The 24,531-nt window shown below is 44.9% G+C and overlaps 1 protein-coding gene across 11 annotated transcripts in view; it reads right to left on the reverse strand.

The window, feature by feature from the left end:
• The window catches only part of TNRC18 (trinucleotide repeat containing 18), an 89,521-nt gene extending 65,370 nt beyond the window's left edge, over positions 1–24,151 (reverse strand). For 5 of the 11 annotated variants that reach the window (XM_044979478.1, XM_044979477.1, XM_044979482.1 and 2 more), the window contains exons 1-3: positions 23,990–24,146; positions 22,285–22,670; positions 19,942–20,271 (exon numbers count right to left, since the gene is read on the reverse strand). In XM_044979478.1, the coding sequence (XP_044835413.1) occupies positions 19,942–20,146 (205 nt within the window). In that variant the 5' untranslated portion in view covers positions 20,147–20,271; positions 22,285–22,670; positions 23,990–24,146. Of the gene's footprint in view, positions 1–18,764; positions 18,910–19,941; positions 20,272–22,284; positions 22,671–23,989 lie in introns of those variants that run through there. The other 6 variants (XM_044979479.1, XM_044979480.1, XM_044979483.1 and 3 more) reach the window with 6 other exon arrangements.
• Between the last annotated feature and the right edge of the window lie 380 nt (positions 24,152–24,531).

The following is a 24,531-nucleotide window of genomic DNA, read 5'->3' on the forward strand; positions in this document are numbered from 1 at the left end:
TGGAACGCAAGCGGTTAAGGGTCTGATTTCCACAAGTGTGGAGCACCCCCAGAAGCAGTAGTCAGGCCTTGCCCAAGGTCCCATAGGGAAGCCCATGGCAGAATTGGGACGACAACCCAGCTCTCCCAAGCCCTGGGCTTTACCCAGCAGACTATTGCTCCCCTACAAGGAAAGATTCTGTTAGTGTAAAGAAGGGATCCTAACAAGCAAGAAGCTAGCTGTGAGGCCTGGGCCAAGAAAAGGGTCCTTGGGGGGAACGTGAGGACAGGAGCAAACGAGGAGCGGGAGGAGAAAAAGCAGCCAAGCCAGGCATCGACATGTGCTTCTCAGGCAGGATGGAACTGGGACCTCACATTCCATGGCCTTGGTGAAGGCCTGATTGAGCAACAGGAAATTAAAAACAGCTGAACCAGCCTCCCTACAATCTGCGGAGGGCTTTTGTACCTTCCACCTCACCACCACTTCCCCATTCTTCAGTTCTCCATTCTGCCCGCAGCCAGCCGTTTGGACAGAGGTCAAGGAAAGAGAGGACTGGGGCAGGCTTGGGGCGGGTCTGTCAGCGCCTGCATCTGCACCGAGACCTTGCAAGCTAGAAACACTCAGCTGCCTCGTCTTGCTCAGTGGCCCGTTTACTTGAGTTGCCAGTAAATCTGTTTGGTAGTGGATGGCTTCCCGAGCTGCTCTGGATTTACAACACTCTCAGTCTGACTTCTCTCTCGCGCCTCCCTTTCTGTAGGGAAGCAAGAGTTTTAACTAACGTCCCAAGGCTCATTCCCCGACCTAGCCTTCCTGCCTCAGTTTCCCAGTTTACTCCACACGCAGTGGGAGCTGCCAGTATCTCACGCCAGCTGTGAGCCAATTCCTTAGACTCTCTTTGGCCCCAAAAGAGGAATTGGGGCATAATTCTAAGGCTAGCAATCTGGATTGCTGACGGGTACTCTGCCCTCCTTTTGGGAGCCATGAAATAGACAGCAAAGGCTTCAATTTAGTATGACAGAATTTCCCGGCTGCCGTCCCCCAACTCTCTTTCCAAACCACAAAGTGGCTGACAAAGCCAGCATCTGAAAGATGCTTTGTTGCTTTGATTGATCAGATTCCTTTTGCCTATGATGCTCATGTAGCCAACAATGGCATCACACTTAGTGGCTAACAGCCAATCCCATGGAGGCACATTCAGTGGCAGCAGAGGAGGGAGAGAGAACCAGGCCACGGATTAATGCCCATTGTTGACAGGGGCACAAGACTTATGCCAACCGACAGAGCCCAGTGATTGTAAAGTGGCTGCTCCTACAAAACACTCCCTTTCCCCATGGCAAACAATCAGCGGCTTGAACGGTTTCTCCTCATCCCTGCAGCTTTGCTAGAGTAAAGACCCTGACAAAGCCTGTTTGCTAGCCAGGGCGCTCTCAGCGAAGCTTGCTGTGGATGACTGCAATAGAAATCTTATTCCAAAGTCCTGGAATCAGAGGGTTTGCTTTCACCTAGTTCCTCTTCAGCTTTAAAAATTCACCCTTGGCTGCAAAATCTCAGCTTTTCTTTTTCTTTTTTTTTTTTTGGGGGGGGGAGAGTGACTAGTCCTCATGGTTGTGAAGAAAACCTTGAATATGTGAAACGTGGTTAAGTGGGGTCTCCTGAGTGTCACAGTCCTCCTTGAAAAAAAGACAAACCACAGACACAAACAAGCTTGAGCTTCAACTTTGTCTCCTTTGTTTACCAGGGATCACACACTGTCTGGAACTCTATGCAGCATGGAGGCATCTAGTGGCCAAATCGCTTACTGCACTGAGTGTGCCAACAGCCTGAAACAATAGCTAAAAGAGGTGTGAACCACCCACATTCATCTCAGTTGGGTGTTAATTCTAAAATATAAAGATGACAATGTCAGTGTCAACAATTGACTATCTCATTGCTGATGATTTTGCTAAAATTATCTAGTTAGGACTTGTCTATTCATGCAAATTAATCCCATACAAAGTAGGGGATGAATTTAAAGCAGATAAACTATTCCTGATTAACTCCATGTGTTGATGTTCTTATTCTGGAATAACTCTAGGTGTAGACAAGCCCAAAAAGAATCTAGCTCACAATTCCAATTCATCTACAAAACCTTCCCAAGTGCTCAATGCCCCAACTGTCTCCTATCTCAGAGCTCAAACTTCCAGCTTCTCCCCTGACAACTTCACAGTTTAGTTTAAATAGCCTGGGGGCTACTGAGCTGACTGCATCCTTCAATCTCGTATTTAATTCAACAAGAACTTCTATTTTTAAATTAATCCTAACTGTCCCAGAATTTCCACCAGAGTGCTGCAGAATCCAGAGGCCTTGCCTTGAATTTAGGTCCAGCCCGCCAGAGCCTTTGCTCTGAAAAACCACAAGGGGGTACCCAAGGACACACACCAACAGCAAGCAAGATTTCTTTACATTAGATCCATCCTTATATAGGACTTCAAATGCAAAAACCCCATACACCAAATAACATTTATTCCCTCCTTATGCGCCAAGGTTCCATGTGCAAAGAGATGCATCCAGCGCAAACAATAAAAAATAAATTAGAGTCACAACCACTACACCAGATGTCACTGATTACAGAGAACGCTGCTGGAACACTGAACCAGCTAATCGTTGTTCAAATGCATTCCTTTTCTTTCAGACATGCCATGATTCTCAAAGATTTGGTGGGACTGGAAGGGAAAGCCTTTATGTGCTGAATGTTCTTCTTTGCTGAACATCCTTCTAGCCAAGTGCATAGCGAGGGATGGAATTTTTAAAGATTCACTTAAGGACACATGGAATATATAACTAGTGACAACTCTCTGCAAGTATCAGGAGAACAGAAACCTTCCAAGGGAGAAGAGAATTTTGAGAATGGCCCTAGAGCTAATGGGATAAAATTAAGGCAATTCACTTTTTAGTCTGAATATTGTTGATCCGATTCCTGACACCAGTGTCACCCTTCTGCCAAGCAGTAGCGTATGTCCAAGGCCTTGCAGGCTGGCTTCCCAACTGGATGAGAAATCAAGGAAGTGGAGCCTGATTATATTCTAAAGTGTAACTTGTTTTATTTATATATACACAAAAATGCACCAATCCTGGAACAGAGGTGGTCAAACAGCATGCAGGGCAGTCTCTTCTCCCAGGAATTTCAGCCTAGCACCAATGCCCAAGTTCTCAGAGAGCAAATCAGCCTCAAGAATCGACTCTAATCAGAGCTGAAGGCAAAGAGCAAAACTCTTCTGCTGGTCTCACTGCTCCCATGCCATAGGCCACTGGATCTAGTAATAAACACAACCACGTGTCTTCCCAAGACTGAACATATTTTTGCTCAGACACACCGGGGGAGGGGCTTAGAAAACTATGTGTAACAGCGCCACCTATTGATACCTACCAGAACAATATATTCAAGGAGAATCCTGCACTAGCAGCAAGATTTAGACAGAGGAGCCCTAACTGATCTTTTCCACCTCTCTAATCTGAATTTCTGTGATCTATTATTTCTATCCTCTGGTGCCTTCTTCCCCCTGCTGAGGCTGCAGTAACAATCAGCCACCAAACCCTATTTGCAGAGCTAAGCAAACTCTGATGGTGAGTGGACACGAAAGTAAACCAAACAGCTATGCATGGGATTTAACTTTTGAGATGATCGTTCAGCAGATCCGCTTTAAAGATACTGGCCATGTGCCTCAGAGAGTACAGTGCCTCATTATTATTTGTGTTACATAGAGTCTAGGAGACCTAGTCACAGATCAGGACCCCACTGTGCTTGGAGCTGTACAGACACAGAACAAAAAGCTAGTGCCTGCCTCAAGAACCTTTAATACCTAGCTTGGCACCGTGCTTTTCATCAGTAGATCTCACAGTGTTTTAAAAAGAATGCCACTGTCACTATCCCCACGTTACAGATAGGGAAACTGAAGTACAGAGCAGGGAGGTGACTTGCCTAAAGTCACCCAACAGGCTCAGATGGGAACAGAACCCTGGTCTCCTGAGCCCACACCAATGCTCTACCCACTAGCCCATGCTGCCATGCAAGTACCCAGACAGGTAGAGATCTCATGCTGACACTACTATCTGTATGTCTGCAGCATCACCAAAAAATTAAAACTTTTTAAAAACCTGCCTGTTATTTCCTGCTCAACCCAGGGCAAAGCCCACCCTTTCCTCTATCCCCGCAGAGGGCCCAAAGGCAGTGGAATCCATGCTTGCAGTTGACAGCAGGTTCGAGGAAGAGTCACAGCTTCTGAGTGCCCAAGCCCTAGGAGGTTCACTGCACATCCCCCCGGTCAGGTTTGGGGGGCAGCCCCAGGAATCTGTTGTGATGTAGGTTCGCCTACCATTTCCCCAGCAGAGCAGTGCCCTCTGCAGCATCGAGGCTACAGCAGCTCTTCGGAACAGCTTTGCTGCATGGACAAGGAGTGAAGGGGGGCATGTGGCCGACACTGGGAAAATGCATCTTGTAAGAAAACAAGGTAACAAATATGGATATTAACCATGGCAAGGGCCCGGGGGTTAACCAGGACCAGTTTCTGTCCACACTAAGGGCCGAGTGCTATTTGACCTCACACTAGTTAACATATTTTCTAGCACAATTCATTTTCCCAGCAAAGAAAAGCTGGACACGTGCACGCAGTCGTCCTCAGCCTTTGCCACTGGTACCAGGAGTAGATGGCAGTGGGTGATTTGGCCCAGAGTTTATTGTAATAATCATTCATGCTAATCAATAATCACCAATCGTGTTTATTATAGTAGTGCCTAAGGACCAGCCAAGAACAGAACCTCATTGTGGTGTTCAAACACATAGTCCCTGTCCCGGTGAGCTTACAATTTAAATGGACCAAACAGACACAGGGCAGGGGAAGGAGTGAACAAGGTGATCAACAAATGGCACGTTAGTTCCAGGATATATTTTTTTAAAAATCAAAATTGTGAAGAGATTGGAAGAAAAGCCCACGGCACCCAATTCATTCGATTGTTCAGAGCCCTGTCCACGCACTTAATGTGCAGCTGAAGTAGGCTAACCCTGCACCCAAACTATGTGACAATGTCCCTTTAATTAAAAAGGGAGCACCACCTTAGCTGCCTTTTCCCAGCGAAGGCTACAAACATTTGGGGCGTGTTTATTATGGGATGGCCCAGGTGTTGGTCCCAAGATCACCTGTGCCAAGTTTCTGGCAGCAACAATTAAGTCAGCCTTCAGAGACCGAATCCAGCCTTCCCAGAGTCATTAGCCATGGCCTGAGGGGAACACAGTCTATTTTCAGACATGATGACTTCAGACCAGGTCACCAGCAGGTTAAATTAAACTATGCAGCATTATCTTCCTCCCCTCCCATTGAGAAATTAAATACTCCTGCCTGATGGGCACTAGCCAACCCTGAGTACTCACAACAGGGTGCCTGAAAGGAAAACTGGAGGAGGCAGCTGAGCTCGGAAAGGTAAATACCATCTGCCCTCTCTTCCCTTTCTGCTGCAGTTCTTTGAACAGGGCCGTATCTGCAGTGAATTATGGGAGAGCTCTCCCCTTTTCCTGCTTTGTAATATATTCCTGCGTAATCGTATCCCTCTGCTCTGTGTTGCATCCCTCAAGCTTTCATCTGCCATTGTCTATTCAGGCCCTGGTCCTGCAAACTTGATGTGCGCAGGTGATGCTGCATTTGAGAGGCTTGTTTTCACCGAAGAGTTAACTTGGGCATTGCCCTACTCCCATCCACACACAAAATCCTCTCTCTCAGATGTGATGGGGCTTTATAGAGTCCAAGTGCTGCTTACATTTGGGCTGGAAACGCATCCACTTTGCAATGAGGACACAGGCTACACCAGTGGATCTCAACCGGCAGTACATGTACCCTGGGGGTACACAGAGGTCTTCCAGGGGGTACAACTCATCTAGATATATGCCTAGTTTTACAACAAGCTACAAAAAAAAAGCACTAGCGAAGTCAGTACAAACTAAATTTCATCCAGACAACGACTTGCCTGTACTGCTCTATATACTATACACTGAAATTTAAGTACAATCCTGATATTCCAATTGATTGATTTTATTATGTGGTAAAAATGAGAAAGTGAGCAATTTTCCAGTACTAGTGAGCTGTGCCACTTTTGTAGTTTTATGTCTGATTTTGTAAGCAAGTAGTTTTTAAATGGGGCGAAAAGTGGGGGTACGCAAGACAAATCAGACTCCTGAAAAGGGGTACAGTCGTCTGGAAAGGTTGAGAGCCACTGAGCTACGCCATTCAAGTGATTGATCTTCGGTGCCTTCCCACAATTTCCACCCCACCTCCCACCAGAAGAACAGACAAGTTCTCCCACAATTCATGGAGAAAGAATCAGAGAATGTCTCAGCTTACTGCAGAGCTAGGAGCCATGGGACATGCCTCCATGGGACACACCCGAGCGTGTACAGCACCAGTAGACGCAGCTGAGTGGGAGCAAACAGAACTTTGCAATGTGGTTGTTCAGACCCAGGCTAGGCCAGCCCGAGCTCCAATCCGCAGTTACCTCTGCACTGAGGACACACCCCAAAGGGACACCACAGAGTGCAGGGTCTACCAGTTCCTTTGACTGGAAGCTCTTAGGGGAAAGGACTGTATCTTCAGACCCATCTGCGAGACACCTAGCTCACCGGCTCTGAGTATATAGATAGTATCTAAACCCACAACAGTGAAAATATCAGCATGGCCCAAGATGGGAGATACTTTTTGCATCTTCTCCATTGAGGTTTCCTGTCCTCCTGCGGGCAAGGAACTTTCACTATGCAAACTAGCCTGCTTACTGGGGCTGCAACGAAACATACCAACAACAACTGGCACCAGAAGGTGCCATCTCCTCCTCCCCCTAGCAGGTTTTAGGTATCCATTATTGTACATAGCCAAAACAACAAACACCCAAACCCCATCATTAAAATTAGGTTATAAGGTGGCAGCTGGATCTGGATTTGTTTCGACTCTAAGGACCATGCCAAAAGAACAACAAAAAAGGAGAAGCCAGACAGAGCTGGCATGAGCAGCTATGACTCAAAGTTACAGTAGACGTGGCTTTCTCAACTGCTTATTTTTAAACCTGGTGTCTAAGCTTTCAGAGGAATAGTATCTAGCTCTGATATTGGGCTTTTCAACAGCAGACCTCAAAGCACTTTACAAGGTAAATCAGCATCATTTTACATGTGGGGAAACTGAGGGACAGGGAAAGAAAAAACCTCTCCTTCCTTAGAGGTTTTTAAGGTCAGGCTCGACAAAGCCCTGGCTGGGATGATTTAGTTGGGAATTGGTCCTGCTTTGAGCAGGGGGTTGGACTAGATGACCTCCTGAGGTCCCTTCCCACCCTGATAGTCTATGATTCTATGAAAGAGGCTTGGCCAAGGTCACACAGCCAGTCAGGGCAGAGCTGGGAACAGAACCCAAATGTCTCCTGAGTCCTGTCCCTCAATATCCAAAATTCCCCTATTATCAGAAATCCCCTTCCTAATGAGCTGCCAGTTTGACTCCTTAGGATATTTGGTGTTAACTGCGATTCTCAGGCACTTTAAATGGGGGTGGGGTGTCTTATATTTAAGCTGTGAAACTTGCAATTTCCTTATAGCAGAGAAGACACAGAACGTGTCTGTGATGAACCTCTACAAAGACTTGGAGTCAATGGGGCTACTCTCAGTGCATAAAGTCCAGCATGTGCATCAGTCTTTGCAGGATCAGGGCCCCAAAGCCCATTGAAATCAATGGGAGTCTTTGGATCAGGCACACAAAAGGAGCCCCCACCACCGTCCCATTGATGGGCCCAGACCATAAACAGACCCCAGGGTCACACACTTCAGAATTCAGAGGGATAGCAAAACTGAACAAGAGGGCTGCAGAAGAGAAGACCTCTGCGGTGGAAGCTGCTCCCACCTTCTTAAGAGCTTTTAAATTCATTTGGACTTCTGCAAGCCATTTCTCTCCTGTAGCAATGGCACCGAGTGCTCAAACCATAAACTAATGACTCAGGGAAAGCCTAGTTCTGAAACCAACCGCTCCAGGCTGAAGTATTCCATGAGAGGGGGGAAGGATGGCCAAGTGGTGAAGGCCCTAAGCTGGAGTCAGGAGATCCAGGTTCTATTCCCTATATGACCAAAGACTTCCCATATGAGATGGAGCACGCCACACTATGCCTCAGTTTCCCACCGTAATTAGGAACAGGAGTACCTCCCTACATCACACTAACGACCGTGAGGCACTCAGACACTGTGGTAATAAAGGGCTTGTGAGTACTTTTAATACCATCCTACCCAAAAAAGCTGGAACCATAGGTTTGCGTATCAAGCAGGACCCGTTCTAGGCACCAGCATTGTGGGGCGGCACAATTTCAGGGGTGGCATTTCAGGAGGTTGGTTTGTTTGTTTGTTTTTTTGCAGCTGGGGCAGCAAAAAACCTAGAGCCGGCCCTGGTAGCAAGAGGGGGTGGAAGAATATTAATGGCTAGCTGCAGTGGGGCAGCACAGAGCTGGGCTGACTAATCCCCCCTCCAGACGATGGCACAACATGGACTCGTTAGAGCCAAGTGTCTGAATCGCTTTTTCTGCCCCTAAACTAGCCTAACTCCAGTGTTGCTTCAAATGGGACACAGTCACATGGACTGTCACTACCCCTTCAAGAGCATCCAGATGAGGCGTTTGTACTGGTTTAATGAGCTAGATTTCTAAGCTGATTTAAACTGGTTGTCTACACTAGACAAGGCCAAGATTCCACCATCTCCCAGCTCTCTACTGTCCCCTTCAAAACATCTGAATAAGGCCAAATACCACATGCCTTACTCACGTGAGGAGTCCCCTCGACTTCATAATTTCATTGGGACTGCTCACACGAGCAAGGCGTGTGCTATTTGACCACTAGCTCATGCACAATTCTCCTTCATGCTTTCTATCTCCTCTCATCTTGGCTTCCCTCACTTCCTCCTTTACAGTCTTCCTAAACTCCAACGCTTAAAATCACAGAAGCCAGAGAGAACAGAAGCCTCCCAATGTACATTCTCCCGCCAATGTTCCCTACATTGCTTTGTCCTCTTCATATAGGACATCTGCAACTGACATGGCTTCCACCACTAAGACTAGTCAACAACCTATGGACTTGTCTACATTAGAGATTTCTGTGCCGATACAGGATACAAACTCCAGTGTAAATGCTCTATACAGGTGTAAAGCATGGCCTTACGCTGGTGTGTTTTACCCTGGTCCTGAAACATACAGAGATCTATACCAGGGACTGATATTGTCCCTATATGCAGCAAACCAGAATAGACCGTAACATCTTTAAGATATCTTCCCTGGTATTTGTCCTAAATAATTCTCCTCTTTATCTCAACCCACTTATTCTTTGAACCATTCTGAACGTTCCTCTGTCCTTGGGCCTTTACCCCTCCAAATACTAAACTTGCAATCCCCACAGATGGGTTTTTTTCAGCTAAGCTATTCAGATTTTAGTCCTCTAATCTTTCCTTCTTAGTCAAACTGCCCGTCCCATGGGATGGAGGTGCACAGAAAGCCACATGCAATTCTCAATGCTGTCTCACCAGGGTGGTTTCAAGAGGCACTACTCACCTCTCTGGTCTGTGTTGGATGCCTCTCTATTTACGGTTCACTAGCATCCCACGTCTCTTGCAGCACTACGCCTTTCCACATCTCTCGCTCCCACAGATTCTGTGTTTGGGATAGTTCTCTCCCTCCCCAGACCCCCCAGATTGAGTACCATGAGCTTTTTGACAGGTTGAATCTCATATTACCTTCTGCCCGTGGGCCATAACACGCCATCCATTTGTAAGCAGAAAGCCCCATTAACAACAATGGCATGACCAGACCCCACAATTCTACCCCTTTTCCATTCCCTCCCCAACCCTGTCTTCAGTGGGGTTCACAACACCTTCCAGTGAGTGCCATCAGCTCTCCCTGTCCTCTCAAACTCCACCACCCCATCCTTGTCTCATCATTCTGGGCAGCAGAACCTTTCCTCCTGCTACCAGCACCACCTGCAATTGTATCCCTACTTCTCTTTGCACCTTGTTTCTACCACCTGCCCTGGCATTCCAAACCATCCCTTTAATGAAATAAACACACTACACCATTCTGCTTGAAACCTCACCCCATATCAAGGCTACCCAGTAGATGCTCCCCTAAAAAGTAGCCCTTTGCTAACATCTCCCTGCCGTTAGAAAGATGGCACAACCGGAAATGGCCATGTTTTTACTACTGGCAAAAAAAATCAAAACAAGCGCTTTCTAAGTCGCTGATCAAAGGAGGTAAAAGTATAAGCAAATATTATGGTTGTGTGCCTTAATTCTTGGTAAATTATGCAAATACATATTCAAATTAAAACACAGCCCATGGGCTCTTGACAAATTGCCAGCACGGCCCCTGACGTTGCAAAGTTCAGCCACCCAGCAACAGATGCTACTTGTGTAGAGTATTGTCATCTACGGGATGTCACTTATACTTCTACCTATAGGCATGAAACGTTTGTCTAAATGATACAAGAGATGGTTTTATTATTCTCAGAACTATATTTAACTGGCTAGGAAAAGACAGAGAGTTTTCTTGTGCCAGACAAGATGGAGGCAGTTCAGTTATGTGGAGAGATTTAGAGAAGAAAATAAGATAAAACTAACTTTAACAATGGCAGGGGGAGAGTATACAATGCTTGTACCAACACAAAATGTCATTGTGAGGAGGAGACGAGGAAGATCTGTCCAAAAAAATGTTACAGAGAGGGCTCGTCTGATGAAAGTAGGAATTTCCGATCCCACACAAACCCAGAACATACATTAAAAGAAGCAGAAGAATTGCTGCTTTGTGCTACTAATCTCATTATGGAGAAGGCTCTGCTGCAGCAGTGGGATAGTGAAGGGAAACCCCTGAGTGTAACACAGGATTGAAATGACGTGTGGTGTGTACAGCTACTGGAGCATAAAAAGGAGAAAAAGTGTTTTGGTATTTCACCAAAACCAAGAAACCGGGGGGAGGGGAGGGGGACTGATAATACACACACACACACAGAGATGTTTATGCACTTGAATAGACTAGAACTTGATTTGTCGGAACATCGTCCATATGATGTATATTGACATAACAGATCTGGATATGAAACAGAGAACTACATAATGGTCACACACACAGTACATGGAGGGAGTGCCATGTGTTATTGCTTTCTAGTTATTACACACACACACACACACCTATGTTATTGCCCTGATTGTGACTTGCACGAAGGGTATATCTTCACAAAAACAAAAACAAAAAAGCGTTCTTAACACAGGGTAGCTAACCCAATTTAGCTAATGCAGGTTAAAATAGCAGCAAAGACCTGGCAACTCAGTTAACTTAGGTGAGTTCAACAGCAGGCTCCCCTGCAGACTTTAACCTGAATTAAAAGCTGAGTTGTCAGGTCTTCACTGCTGTTTTAACCGGACTGGGCGAACTGGAGTTCAGAACACACTCTTTTTTGCAGAGAAGATATATGCAAAGCAAAGTTAACCTCACCTGCCAAGCATGTCTGTCATTTAAATGATTTTCATAATTAAAATCAATTAAAACCAAATATATTAAAAGTGCATTCAAAACCAAGGGGAATTCAGCTTAAAGACCAATGATAAGAGGCTGAACAGAACATAGTGGGGAGGAGAAAAGCAGTAGTACACAGGAGGCAGGACTATTTTTATTCTTGACGGTTATATATTATCTAACATTTAATAACATACCAGGATAAAAAAAGATGGCTAGATATATGGAACTGTGACCATTTTTGAAGGTATCAGGCATACAGATCTAGAAAGGAGGTCCAAAATCTCCTTTAAATTCTCCCTCAGTCATTTCTCTAAGACCACCGTATCTCTTCCAGACTTGCCACATCACTCATTTCATTGTACCAGTCCCACAATCTTTAGCCGGTTTGTCAATTTTCCAATTCCCTTAAAATGATTCTTTTGGCCACTACTGATGCTTGTAATAAAAATTGTTCCCAAGGTCACCTATATCTTTTATCAACATTTCAACTCTTGCCACATTAAAACACTAAAATTCTTCAGGTCCCCAGCAATGTCCGTTTAGAATCATCCTTCACCTCCCAGTTTTTTTCCTCAATGCGCCCCTGATTTAGAGTGATACCAAAATGATCACCTTTTGTTTCCCATAATCATCATCTAAAACAACGGGAAAGGAAAACAGAAGCATACTGCATACGCAATAGCTGATCATTTGTGACACTAAGGAAAGAGAGCCAAACTTTCACTGCTACACCACTCCTGGAAGCTTGTCTACATTAGGGATTATTTTTTTTACCACTCTTACTCCCCCAGTGCACTTGTAACGTACTAGTGTAAAAAGGTTTCAGAGTAGCAGCCGTGTTAGTCTGTATCCGCAAAAGGAATAGGAGTACTTGTGGCACCTTAGAGACTAACAAATTTATTTGAGCATCAAATAAATTTGTTAGTCTCTAAGGTGCCACAAGTACTCCTGTTCTTTTAGTGTAAAAAGGGAGTTTGTACTAGTGAAAAATCTGGAGACTGGAGAAAAATCACAAGGAGTCTTGATCCCACAATTGCTAGGTGCAGAAAATCTCATGCCCACACAGATCCAGCCACAGCACCAGAGGGTTAGAGTTTATAAAACGGGCAGTTTTGATACACTTAAAAATAAATATTAAATGTTGCATTGAAATCCACACAACAAAAATCTCTCCTAATTCTGCCTCAACAACGGAATAAAAAAGAGAAAATGGTGAGGATGAGAATTATGGGCTGGATGATCTTAGGAAGATCTCTGCAAATTTTGCTGCACTGAGCAGTATTCCTGCAATTCTAGACCTGCCTGAATTTCTTTAAAGGGCCCCCCACCCCTATTGGTAAAATGCAGCAAACACTATGCAAACAGATGACAGGCTGCTCTGACAACCCACCTCTTCAGAGCACTATTTTCAGACAAATCATAGCAGAAAAGATTCTCTCTCTCTCTGCTTGTATCTCATTCATCTCAGTGAGGTGTGAACTTTACAATCTAATTGGGACCCCTTAAATTTTACCATTATTAAGTGCAAACATTTGCCCCCCCCTCCCTGCATCCTAGCCTCTTTTATTAAAAAGATACATGCAAAAACTGAGTTAAAGTTTTACAATTAAAATAAAAGCAAAAACGCAAGTGATCTTACAGTAATATTAACTCAGCAAGCTCACACATCCCTTATATTTTAGGGTATACATTGTATGACAGTGCTAGGTTAAGCCATGCATTTAAGCCAGACACTGGTACAACCAATACATGGTTGTATTGTTAGATTGAGCTAGCTAACACCTTCTAAAACTGGACAAAAACCACTGCAAATTGTACTTCAGCACCTGGCAAACTAGGCAAGTCAAAATTTGGAGAGTGGAGCACCCAGGCTGTAACTGGACAAGCTTAGCATTTCCTTAAGTACAACTTGCCTGGACTAGAGCTAGGTGTTAGATCCCGTTAGCTAGCTAATTCTACCATCACACCTTTAAATGCTAGTCCAGACCAAGCCACAAAGTGCAACATGCTATGTTAACGTTGTTGCAGGAACCTTAAATTAATTTCCTTAAATAACCACTATTATAATGTAATTATAAACCAACAAGAACGTTGCTGCAGTCTTTAGGAAGGAAATGAAATTTAGAATTTCCCTTTTGCAAACAACCGCTCTGCTTACCAACGTTGCTATATTAGAAAAGCTAAACAACAAGCAAGCGTCATCCCCATCTTCCCTCCAACAAGTTCCATTCCCCTACCAGCTGAAGTGTTGGAAAGGAATAGGTCTGTTGTGAACTATAGACTAGCCCTCATTGCTCGAGTAGTTTCCTATCCTTCCTCTGCTAGAATTTCCTACGGCCGCTACTAGGTATTCAACTCCAGTGGTAGTTGCAATGATGAACGCTCTGATGTCGACAGGGATCAGGTGGTCACCAGCAATGCCTGGAGTTGGTGTGAACAGGTGGCATACATGCTGGTGCCCTTTCTATGCAGATTGTCTAGAACAGGTCAATTTGCCCTGGTATAACTACACATATGTAGTTTAAAAAGCAAGACTGTTGCACCTACAGGAGGGGTCCACACTAGCGTTCTGTGCTGGTGTTTGTTACACCAGTTCAAGTCTCTCTCCTGGAGACATGGCTTCACAATGACTGTCACTAGGGTCACTGCACTGGAAGAAGTGCTGCACCCACGGGACAGTCCCAGAAATGAAGACTAGTGCAGGAATAGAGAAGCCAATTCTTCTCATAACATTCTCTGGCTTTGCAAGCTTTGAAGTGATCTCAATTTAAGTTGGTGGAAAAATTGGTAGTGGAGGGAAGGAAGGTCAGGGAATCTCAATCTCTTCCCGTCCTTATTAGGTACAAAACAGTTATTCTTCTTGCACCGTAATTTACCAATGTATGCTCTAAATATTTCTAAAAAAACCTACTAGGGGACAAAATACATGGCCTAACTACCATATTCACAACTTCCCCTTGGGGTGAATAGACACAGAACTGTCACTGTTCCTCTATCAACCTTCAGCTATTTGTTCTCAACAAGTTGGTAACCCAGACAGTGGCGGGGGGGGCGGGGAAGAGAGGGGGTGTTCCTACCCTAGACTGCATTGCCAAGAAATTTCCACTTGTGCTGCTACTGCAGCAGATCATAGAATATCAGGGTTGGAAGGGACCTCAGGAGGTCATCTAGTCCTACCCCCTGCTCAAAGCAGGACCAATCCCCAATTTTTGCCCCAGATCCCTAAATGGCCCCCTCAAGGACTGAACTCGCAACCCTGGGTTTAGCAGCGAGGGCTGCACATGACTAGTTCAAGCCTGAACCCCGTTCAGCGTCGATCTAGATCATGGTGATCTGGAGCTCTTTTTGCACAAGTGCCTCTCTCCACCACTGCTATTTGGGGGGGGGGGGCTGCACTGGTAAGTGTATGTCAAAAATGCCTAGTTTAGACAAGGGAGGGGCATGCAAGGGAGAAATACAACCTCTGGCAGGTCTCTAGTCAGCTAACATTCCTTCTTGTTTTACACTACAAGCCAGCACTCCACTGTACCAGACCCACCAGGCTACCCAGAGGGGAAGTGTGATTTCAAGGACCATTGAACACAATGAAATTTTCCCAGAACATATCATAATTACCAAAATACCTGTGCTGAACCACTAAGCTGATCAGTTGAATTTACAGCACTGGATAACTTTAGAGTTCACATCCCAATCCCAGCTTGCGGCAGGCTGGTGTAGAGGTTACAGGTTATTATTTCTTACCATTTGTCTCGCACTAAACAGTGTGATAGGCAATTTACAGGCAGAGAAGACGGCAGGCCAGGTCTGTATTAAGAGCATTTGGCCAGTATGGCTGAACCAGATGCTACGCCAGCAAAGCACTCCTCATGTGGATGGAGCTTATATCAGCAAAACTGCACTTTTGCCAGTATAACTGCAGTTACGTGGGGCTTTTGCTGGCATGGCTATGTCAGATGAGAGGTGTTGGGTTTTTTTAACCCACGCTCCTAACCAATGTAGCTATGCTGGCAAAAATTATCAATTTTATGCAGGCCCAAGTCTCATACTCAGTAAATACGTGCAACAGACTTTCTTGCTAATCACTGCAATGGTGTAGATAGGATCAGTTTCCAATCCATTTTAAAATTCTCACACTTCCTATATCCGGACACAGATACTTAACGTGGAAATATAAAAGCATCTCTTCCCTCAATCTGGGCCCTTTTTCTTTGGCTGGCAAGCTTGCAAGTTTTATTTAATATCGAACTTGTCTTGCCATTAAGATTTAAGTCCCTTTTTGTGGATTAAGGAAGCCTTAGTGGAACACACTAGAAAATCGAGTTCCTCAGACCAGAATGTAGCAATGCCTACAAAGAGCACTCACCAGATATACAAAATAATAATCCTAACACTGGGGGGAAAGCAGGTTTTTGTTTTGTTTTTCAGGGAGGTTGGTACATTTTGGTATAGTCAGGTGCTGGGCAAGTTTCTCTCACACAGCTCATGCTGTTCAGTCTCAGACTTTTCCTATGCCGAGATTGCCAACAGTAACACGCTAACTCTGGGTTTTGTGCTGGAACTAACATTGCTTTGTGGATTAAGCCGAGACCACTAAACTCATTTCACTTGTGACCTAAGGCAAAAACCAATAATAACCCACCAGATTTTGAACCCAGGTCTCCAGAGATGAAAAGCTAGCGTATTAATGGACTCTGCAATCTGGCATCATTGATTGCAATTACCTTCTCTTTTATTTAAAGGACACCTCCTCTTCTTGCCAAACTCCTTTGCGGCGGTGGATGAGATCCCATTGCATAACGTCACCTTCCTAACTCTTTTCATGGACATTTACTTAGGAAGGCGTCACGCTACCTCCTGGCTGCATGTACATCCTGTCCTCTGCCACCCAAAAGTCACATGAACGACCTGCCTATCTCCAGCAAGCCAAGAATCAAAAGAAATGTCGAACCCCTAGGAACTGCTTGTTGCCAGCCCCAGGCCTGAGATGGCAGAGAAGCCAGATCTACCTACTCACTGCCCCATACCCTCCCCATAACTGCAACAACCCACACTGGACTGCATCGGACAGTAGACTTCTGTCCCCACTCCCCCTGAAAAAAATCTTCAATGGATCAGGATTATTGGCAAGTTCGCATGAAAAATACATACATAGGAGAAGAGACAGCTGCCTGCAAGTCTCTTAGCTGAGCCAGAGCACAGGGTCCTTCAGCTCCGCGTTTTCTAGCAAAGAAAAGCTACACAGCAAAGAATTTTTAAATCAATGGGCTAAAGGGACTAGATTCGGAAGCATGGTAAATCATGCTATTTTTAAAGGGATGAATTGAGTTGAAGATGACTTGGGGAGGGATTCAGCAGCCACTTGCTTTCGCCCTGCATTATTCATTGACTAGTTTTAAGATGCTCTGTTAAAATGCTACCCCCCTCCCTCATTCAACACCTTAAAATGACAGCCTAAAAAAAAGAAGAAAGGCTCTAAATAGCAGGAAGCAATCATCGTTTAAAATGAAATTGTTAAAGCCGTAAAAAATCCCTGTCTACCAACTGCCATGGCATAATGGAAGTTTAAACTGTTAATTGTACATATCTTTTTAATGCAATTTAGCCTGTCTGGGAATTACCACTCCCTACTGTAGCCAACCTGGGTGAGAGAGCTTTGTTAATAGTAATACAGGGTAGAGTGTTGGTGAGGGAGTGCAGGGAAACCGATTGTGGAAGGCTGATGGGGGAGTTATCTTGGAAGTGGCTTAGATGGCAAATCCGAATTTGTGGAAAAGAGAAGATTAAATTCCTTGAAATAAGGACCAGATCCCCCCCACTGGCTTACCAGCCCCTGGGGACGTTCTACCTGAACCTCCTTTCAAAGGACAGTGTTTGCACCTCAGAGCCACAAGATTTATAGACGCTTCTGGGATCAGCCAGAGGAAAAGGGGGTAAACATCACGCAATTATTTCATGAGACAGCCCAAGCAAGCAAGGCGAGCTTCTATTAATACAAGTTGGAAAGGTAATTGCAATCATCCTCTCTAGCAAAGAGTTACAGGTTTGTATAGCTTTTAAAAATAAAGGAAACTGAATACTGGTACACTAGGCTCAACCTGTTTGTCTAGGCAGGGAGATCAATTTTAGAGAGATTACATTTTGCCTTAGCAGGAGGTGGTGGAAAATGAGGTGTTTGCCCATGTGCTTCGTTTTATTGCTCTTCATTTTACACCTCTTGTTTTAGCACCTGGAAAATTGGCACTGCCACCTATTCTAAAACCAATAAATCTTTCCCTCGATGCGGGCTGCTTCCTTCTTTGCAGATGTTGGCAATCAGGTTTGTAAATTTCAAAGTCATTCATTCCATGAGGCCGTGGAGAACAGCAGGTTTATTATTGCAAAACTCGTCCCCTACCAACGCCTAAAGTAAACTCAGAGTCACCTTTCCACACCCAGAAAAAAAGAAATTTAAACTGAAGAAATATTTGAGTGTTGCACTGCAAGCAACCGCCTTTCAGTCCACAAACACGGGCTACACAACACGAAGTAGCTGAAAAGGCAACATTTTTAAATGTGCATTGAAAGAAAAATAAACAGTTGGCTGGCACGTGTGCATACCGATTCCCAGCTATATTGACTTATAAGAATTTAAACACACACACAAAAAACCCTTTCTAAAAAGGCAGGCACTCGAGAGTAGGTTTTATGTATTAATAAGAAATAGCCCCAGAGCACTTTAGAAATTGCATCCATCAGGCTGGTAAAGGATTGATTCTTTAAAAGAGCGTAAACCGTAAAAACCCCCTCCACACCACAGTTTTCGATCTACAGTTTTAAAAAGAAAAACACTTCCAGCTACTCAGCTTTTTAACGGAGTCACACACACAACCACAAAAAATGCAGCCTCAGTTAATGTGCAAAAGTTGGATATTCTGCTAGCCCCAGGGATGCATAATGCGGTGTGTGTGTGTGTTATTTCTGACTGCCTCCCCTTCCCCCACTCCTCTCCCCTATGCGGACCCCTCTCCCTCCAAGGAATAAGGGGGAGGTCTGGGAGCAGGGAATTTCTGAGAACACTAAAACTTTTCATCTGCCTTGAATCACCCCCAAAGCAACCGGCTACCGCTGTAGCTCAAAACCCGGACAATAAATTACTGGGGGAGGGGGGAAGAGCTTGCATTCCTTGTGTACATACATACACACACCCCCCTCTGCCATGCAATCAAAGAAATAAGGCTGCTAAAATTAAACAATGTTGGCTTCACATGGTACATTGGGGGTATTTATAGGCGATGCATTCCCAAAGAGCAAGCCGCCACGCAGCTCCGACCGCTTTCTCCTCTTTTCCTCCCAGGCAGTTTCCTTGATTTTTAAAATCCAGCTGGTGTCTATTAAACAATTTACTTTTGAGGTTGTTCAATCCCCCTGCCTCCTCCACACAAAAAAATCCTGCTTTACTTAACGAACTTCCCAGGACGCCACGAAGACGCTGGGGAATGAAAGCAGAGGGAGCTCTCAGGCGCTAACACAAACAGACTTTAGCAAAACAAAGCGTGTTCCGACTGTGTAACTGCCCTGCTTAGAAACTGGGGGTGGAAACTCGTCCTGTCTTCCACCCCTGCGTTAGCACCTCTTGCCATTCAGCTGAAAAGCACAGGTTTGGTGTTGTGGGTTGTTGTTTTTTTAACAAGATTCTCAGTCACTGAAATGATCATCTACAAAACAAGAAAACCAACCAGAGAACGATCTTGTCTTGAAATTAGGATTCAGACTTTTTTTTTTAAAATCCTGTTCCCGGCAGGAGATTTAAATCCGATGCTAAAAAAAATGTGATGAATTGTTACATGTTGGGGGGTGGTATTTAGACTAGAAACCTAGTAATCCTTTGGTTTAAACAAAAATCCGGACTAGGAAAAAGCGAAGATTTCTCCCTTGTCCCGGTTTTATATAAAATAGTTTTTTGGGGGGAAAATGTAATCGAGCAAGTTAAAAAAAAATAAAGAGGAGGGGAGTCAGGACTCGAGGAAGATGGGAGAAATCTTGGGGTTATGTTTAAAGCAAAAGAACACGAGACAAGTTTTAAAGGTTTCAATGCAAAATGTTATCAGCCGGGAGAACATTTTAGAAGACCAGGGAACGCGTTTCAGGTCAGTTTCTTCGAGGGGGGAGAAAGTAAAAAGCCTCCCCCCCCCCCAGACACTGAAATGCCTCCCTAGACTTCCCACCGCACGCGCCAGCCTTCCTCCTCCTCGGGAAAAGGAAACGTTTTGGGAAGAGAAAAAATGGGATCGGATCTATTTCGTCCCGCGCCAGGGCGAGCTAGAGTCCCCGAACCGGGACCCCCCCTTCCCGGGCTCTGCAAGGGGCTGGGGGCTTTTCCTTTCCAGCTCAGACTCGGAGATTTAAATCACACACCGCCAGAGCGGCCGCAAAGCGCCTTACCCGGGTGGGAGTGGATGTTGATGCCCGCTGCGAGGTATTTTCCAGGTGCCAGAGGGGCCGGGAGCCCCGCAGCCATGTGGCCGGCGGATGGAGCGATGCGCCCGGCTGCGCTGGCGGGTCCGACTCGGTGACTCTCCATGGCCAGCCCGGACAGCAGAGGAGGGGGAAAAGATCGGGGAAGCCCAAAATCTCTGCCATCCATCATCCACTCGCGGACTCCGAGTTGACTTTATCTCCCCCCCTCCCCCCCGTTCAGATGTTTTTTAAAACTAAGGTGTGAAAGCGTCCCATGGCGCGGTGGGGTGCTGGGGTCCTGGCGAGGCGAGCGCCCTGCAGGGGAGACACAGATACAAACACGGGGCGGGGAGGGGGGGTTACCGTCCCTCCGGTGAATTCACCCTCACATCCAAACCTCACACACGCGATGAGTCATTTTGTTTGCAAACGGAGGCTAATACCCAGGTCACCCAAAAGTTGGGCTGATTTTTTTCCCCTCTAAACAACCGATATAAATCATATTTTTAAAAAATCCTCGCCTTGAAGGGGAAAAGGAGAGGGCTTGACAGAGAGAGGACCTCAATGTTGCTTGGGAGAATCCGATATTTTTTTGTTGCAATAACAGCAGAGAGACTTCAGCTTAATTAAAAGAACCTTCCCCTCTGCGCCCCCCCCCTCCCAAAACCAAGGGGGAGTTCACCCAGCCCCGCTAGATCGGGTTAAAATAATTTTTGACTAATAAAAACCTAACTCCGGCATTCCAGCCTCTCCTACCCCACGAATCTGGTTGAAACCAGCCACCGCAGTATATATTCTTCTCCACAATCACCAACTTTAGGTTCCAAAACCGCGAAACCTCCCCTTCCCACAGATTAAAATGTCCCACTATACATTTACCCATTATCTTATCCTGAAAGTATTTAATATTTAACTTTTTAGCCCTTGAGGACTGCAGTAGGTACACGCAGCCGGGGATTTTAAAATTATTATTATTATTTGGCTTTTAAATTGGTGTTCCTTAATCCACTTAAAATCACACTTTTGTGTGAAAGTGGATTTATTACTGAACACACGATTAAAAAAACAACAACGATATAATTTTAATTCGGAGATTACCTAGAGATGGGACTGCATCTTGGCACAGTCTTATTAGAAACAGTATTATCCTCAGTTTCATTTTCAGTTACTGGTTTACTAAGGAATAAATACTCTTACGTATTTTCTAAACCGCGGCTTGTTTGCCAATGAAATTAGTTAGTAAAAAAAATGCTTAATTCGAGAACCCTCTTTTGCTTCGTAAATACTCATCACCTTTCAGTTAAAATGTTAAGATAGCTAGAATTTACTGAGGGAAAACGGGCGGTAGAGGGAAGCAGAATATTTTAAATCTGTCCCCCCCCCCAAAAAAATATTTATTTTCAATACCATGCAATCATTCTCATATATGTTTTAAAGGGTACTCAAGCTGTTTAGTGAGCACTGGTTCCCAGATCAAGTGAAGAAGTCTCATGTATTCCATGTTTTCTCTCGAGAGCAAATACTCAGAATTATCTGAAATAAATTGAAATTATTTCCACCCCTCTTTAACCTACACAGAATTTAAAGAGGGAATCCACTGCCCAGAACACTCAAACGCCATTTAACATGAGTTTTCTTTCCAGCTTTGTTTCTTATTTTTAGCCTGGTTTTAGTTACACTTTATTAAGCAGTGGCTCTTCCCTTCCTCTGGTTACCAGATGAAAAATTTACTTATGTTTAAAAAAAAAATACTGGACATCCTCAGCTACATGCTTTCCATTTTAAGCGGGGGGTGTTGCTGCATTTTTTTTAAAAAACCTCCTCTTAATGGTCTATTTTACGGTGGAATGAAATAACATTATGACAAAATGGACAAGTTTAGCTGACCCTTTTGATTCTAGCTTTTTTTTTTTTTGGAGGGGGGGTTAATGTATCTGTTCCAATTTCAAAACCTCCTTACTTTTCCTTCCTCTTAAACGCAGTTAAAATGGCTGCATTCCTGCTTTTAATTAAAAACAGCCCATAACCATAACATGTCTCTCTCTTACCTCCTTTCCAAGCCTGTATCAGCAAAGGAGAAGTTGGGGAGTTGCTTTGGAAACCTTATTTTTATTTTCGATTTGTGTGTGTGTGTCGGGGGAAGGGGTGGAGAAAGGAGGGGGGCTTTTAAGTAATGAAATTGGGGTGAAATCAAAGCGAACTAGACTACGGGAAGGGTTTTGGAGGATGACGGGGGAGCGGATCCCATAGGAAACCTATTCACCGAAAACGCAAACAAAACCTAGTTAACTTACTGCAACAAATAATAATAAATTCGGAGAATTCTACCTTTCCAGCCCCGAAGAATCCGCCTTTCTCCTCTATGCAACTCTCTTCTTTGGCATTCTTCAGCTCTTTGCCTTTGCTTTCCTCCCGACTCCGAAATTAGATCCAAGCTAGAACAGTACTTTTTGCCCGTCTTGCCTTGTTTTGGTATAAAAATGTCCTTTTAGTCCATAAGTCGGTCTCACCCTCTCCTCCACCCTGGAAGAAAAAGGAGCACAGGCACCGAGCTCTCTGCTTTCCTTTAAAATCCAGCTTTCCTGCTCCAGAGGGCTCTGCTTTTTAATAAAATCCAGGTAGCGCTGGTTTAGAGAATTCAGAATCTCCATATACAGCCCGCGATTGGAAAAGGTACATTACACAAACCCCCTTTCAAGTTCCTCTCGCTCGATCTTAAAAAAAAAAAAAAAAAAAAACCCTCTTTAGCAATGAAACAAGCATTGTTCCTCCCGTCCCACCCCTCTCCAAGCTGGCCAGCCAAAATTTCATAGTAAGTCTCCCATTGGCTGCTCGCACTGCCACTCACCCTCATGTAAACACTTTGGCCCTCAGCCATTCCTATAAAACCAATTATGGACCAAGGACTCGACCGGTTTCTAGGCTCCCCTAACAGGGCTGAATGATCAAAACTGGTGGTGAGAATTTTTGGAGGCCGTTTCAAGGCTGCCCCCCCCCCCGCCCCCTTCCCCAGTCTGGGCTGACTGATCAAAATAGAAGGTGATTGTAGCTGCAGCTCGGCTCTTTTCAGTTCGCTCTATTTCGTGAAAATGCTGCATTTAGCGAAAGTCCCCTATTTTCAGGGATCGGGGGCCGCGGATCTGATTGAAAAAATAAGCTTGCAGCATCCAGGGCAAATAATGCAGGATGGGGGGGGTTGTCCTCCCCCCCTTCTTTCTGCAGTTACTAGCTGGGGCTTTACTCAGATCTACTGGGAAATATTTCCCAGCTTGTTTCTTTTTTTTTTAAACACACCCTTTATCATTTCAAACAGAGCTTTAGTGGATTCCCAGAGAGAGCGTTGTTCTTACTGGGAGGAGGGGGGACAGAGCCGGAGTTTGGGGCTGTTTGCAGCAAGGATCAGCGGGGGTGGGTGGCTACTTGGTTGGGGGAGAAACGACAGAATCCTTCACTAGATCGTAATCGAAGGCAGCTACTCTTTAATATTTTCGAGAGGCCGGTGAGTGTGTGTATAACCTTTTCAACAGAGGTTCCTATAGAAACGTAGGTGATAAGAACCAACTGCAGCCTGGCTGGTTAAAATAATCCCAGAATAAATGCACGTTAGAGGAGAGTCAATAGTCCCTTTACATAGCTCCTTTGAAGGCAAACAACTCCACCCCCCCACCAAAAAAAAAATCCGAGCTGAAAACACGATTAAAGAGCAATGATCTGTGGTCAAAAATCCCCACTGACATTTCATTTGCATTTCACTGCAGGGCTCCTGCGAGACCCTTCTCCTTCCCCGTTTTAATAAACAGTCTCGGCTCTGTTTTTTCCACCTCGTGGTGAGTTTCAAAGACGGTATTTCCCTCCCCATGCGAAATCTGCTTAGGTGGGAGAAACCCGGCGCTGCAGAGACGTGCTCCGCTAGCTGCAGCGGGGAGACGAGAGACTCTGCATTTGAGAGTACAATGCCTCTTTCAGCACAATCCGTTTGCACACTGCCTTGTTGGTGTGTTGTTGTTTTACCCGCCTGGGAAGATGGACATACCTTGTTTTAGGGAGACACACACACACGGCCCCGTGTAAACGGAGACCCTGTCTCAAAATTCAGCCGCCTTCCTCGCGAAAAAGGCGTGTAAACTATTTTTAACAGCAAGCGAGACATGCCTCCTTTTAACCTTCAGATGCGATCTGGAAGGCTCTGATACTGCAATGGTTAACCAATGCTGCGCGTTAGCGAGAGACATTGCAGACACCTTTGTTTTGTTAGCCCGGTTTCGGATTCACTGCTCCACGGTTTGATTTGATTTTATTTATCTTATTTTTTTAAGCCTTAGATTTAACAGTGTAGGCGTTTAAATCAGTCGAACCACCTCTTCTCCTCTAACCAAGAAGTCCTGAAATTCGTCAAGCAGTTAGAAACTCTCCCCCCCCGCCCAACTTGGGTATTTAAAGGGGGAGGGGAAATCGAATTTAATTCCAGTATAAATAATAAAAAAAAAAAAGTCGAGTCCTGTAGGATAGTTTCAAGTTGCCCATAGTCAAACCGTAGCGAGCAGGTTTCTAGGCTGCCCTCTTTTGGAAGCAGAA

This window comes from Mauremys mutica, chromosome 11 (assembly GCF_020497125.1).
Source record: "Mauremys mutica isolate MM-2020 ecotype Southern chromosome 11, ASM2049712v1, whole genome shotgun sequence".
Lineage (NCBI taxonomy): Eukaryota > Metazoa > Chordata > Testudines > Geoemydidae > Mauremys > Mauremys mutica.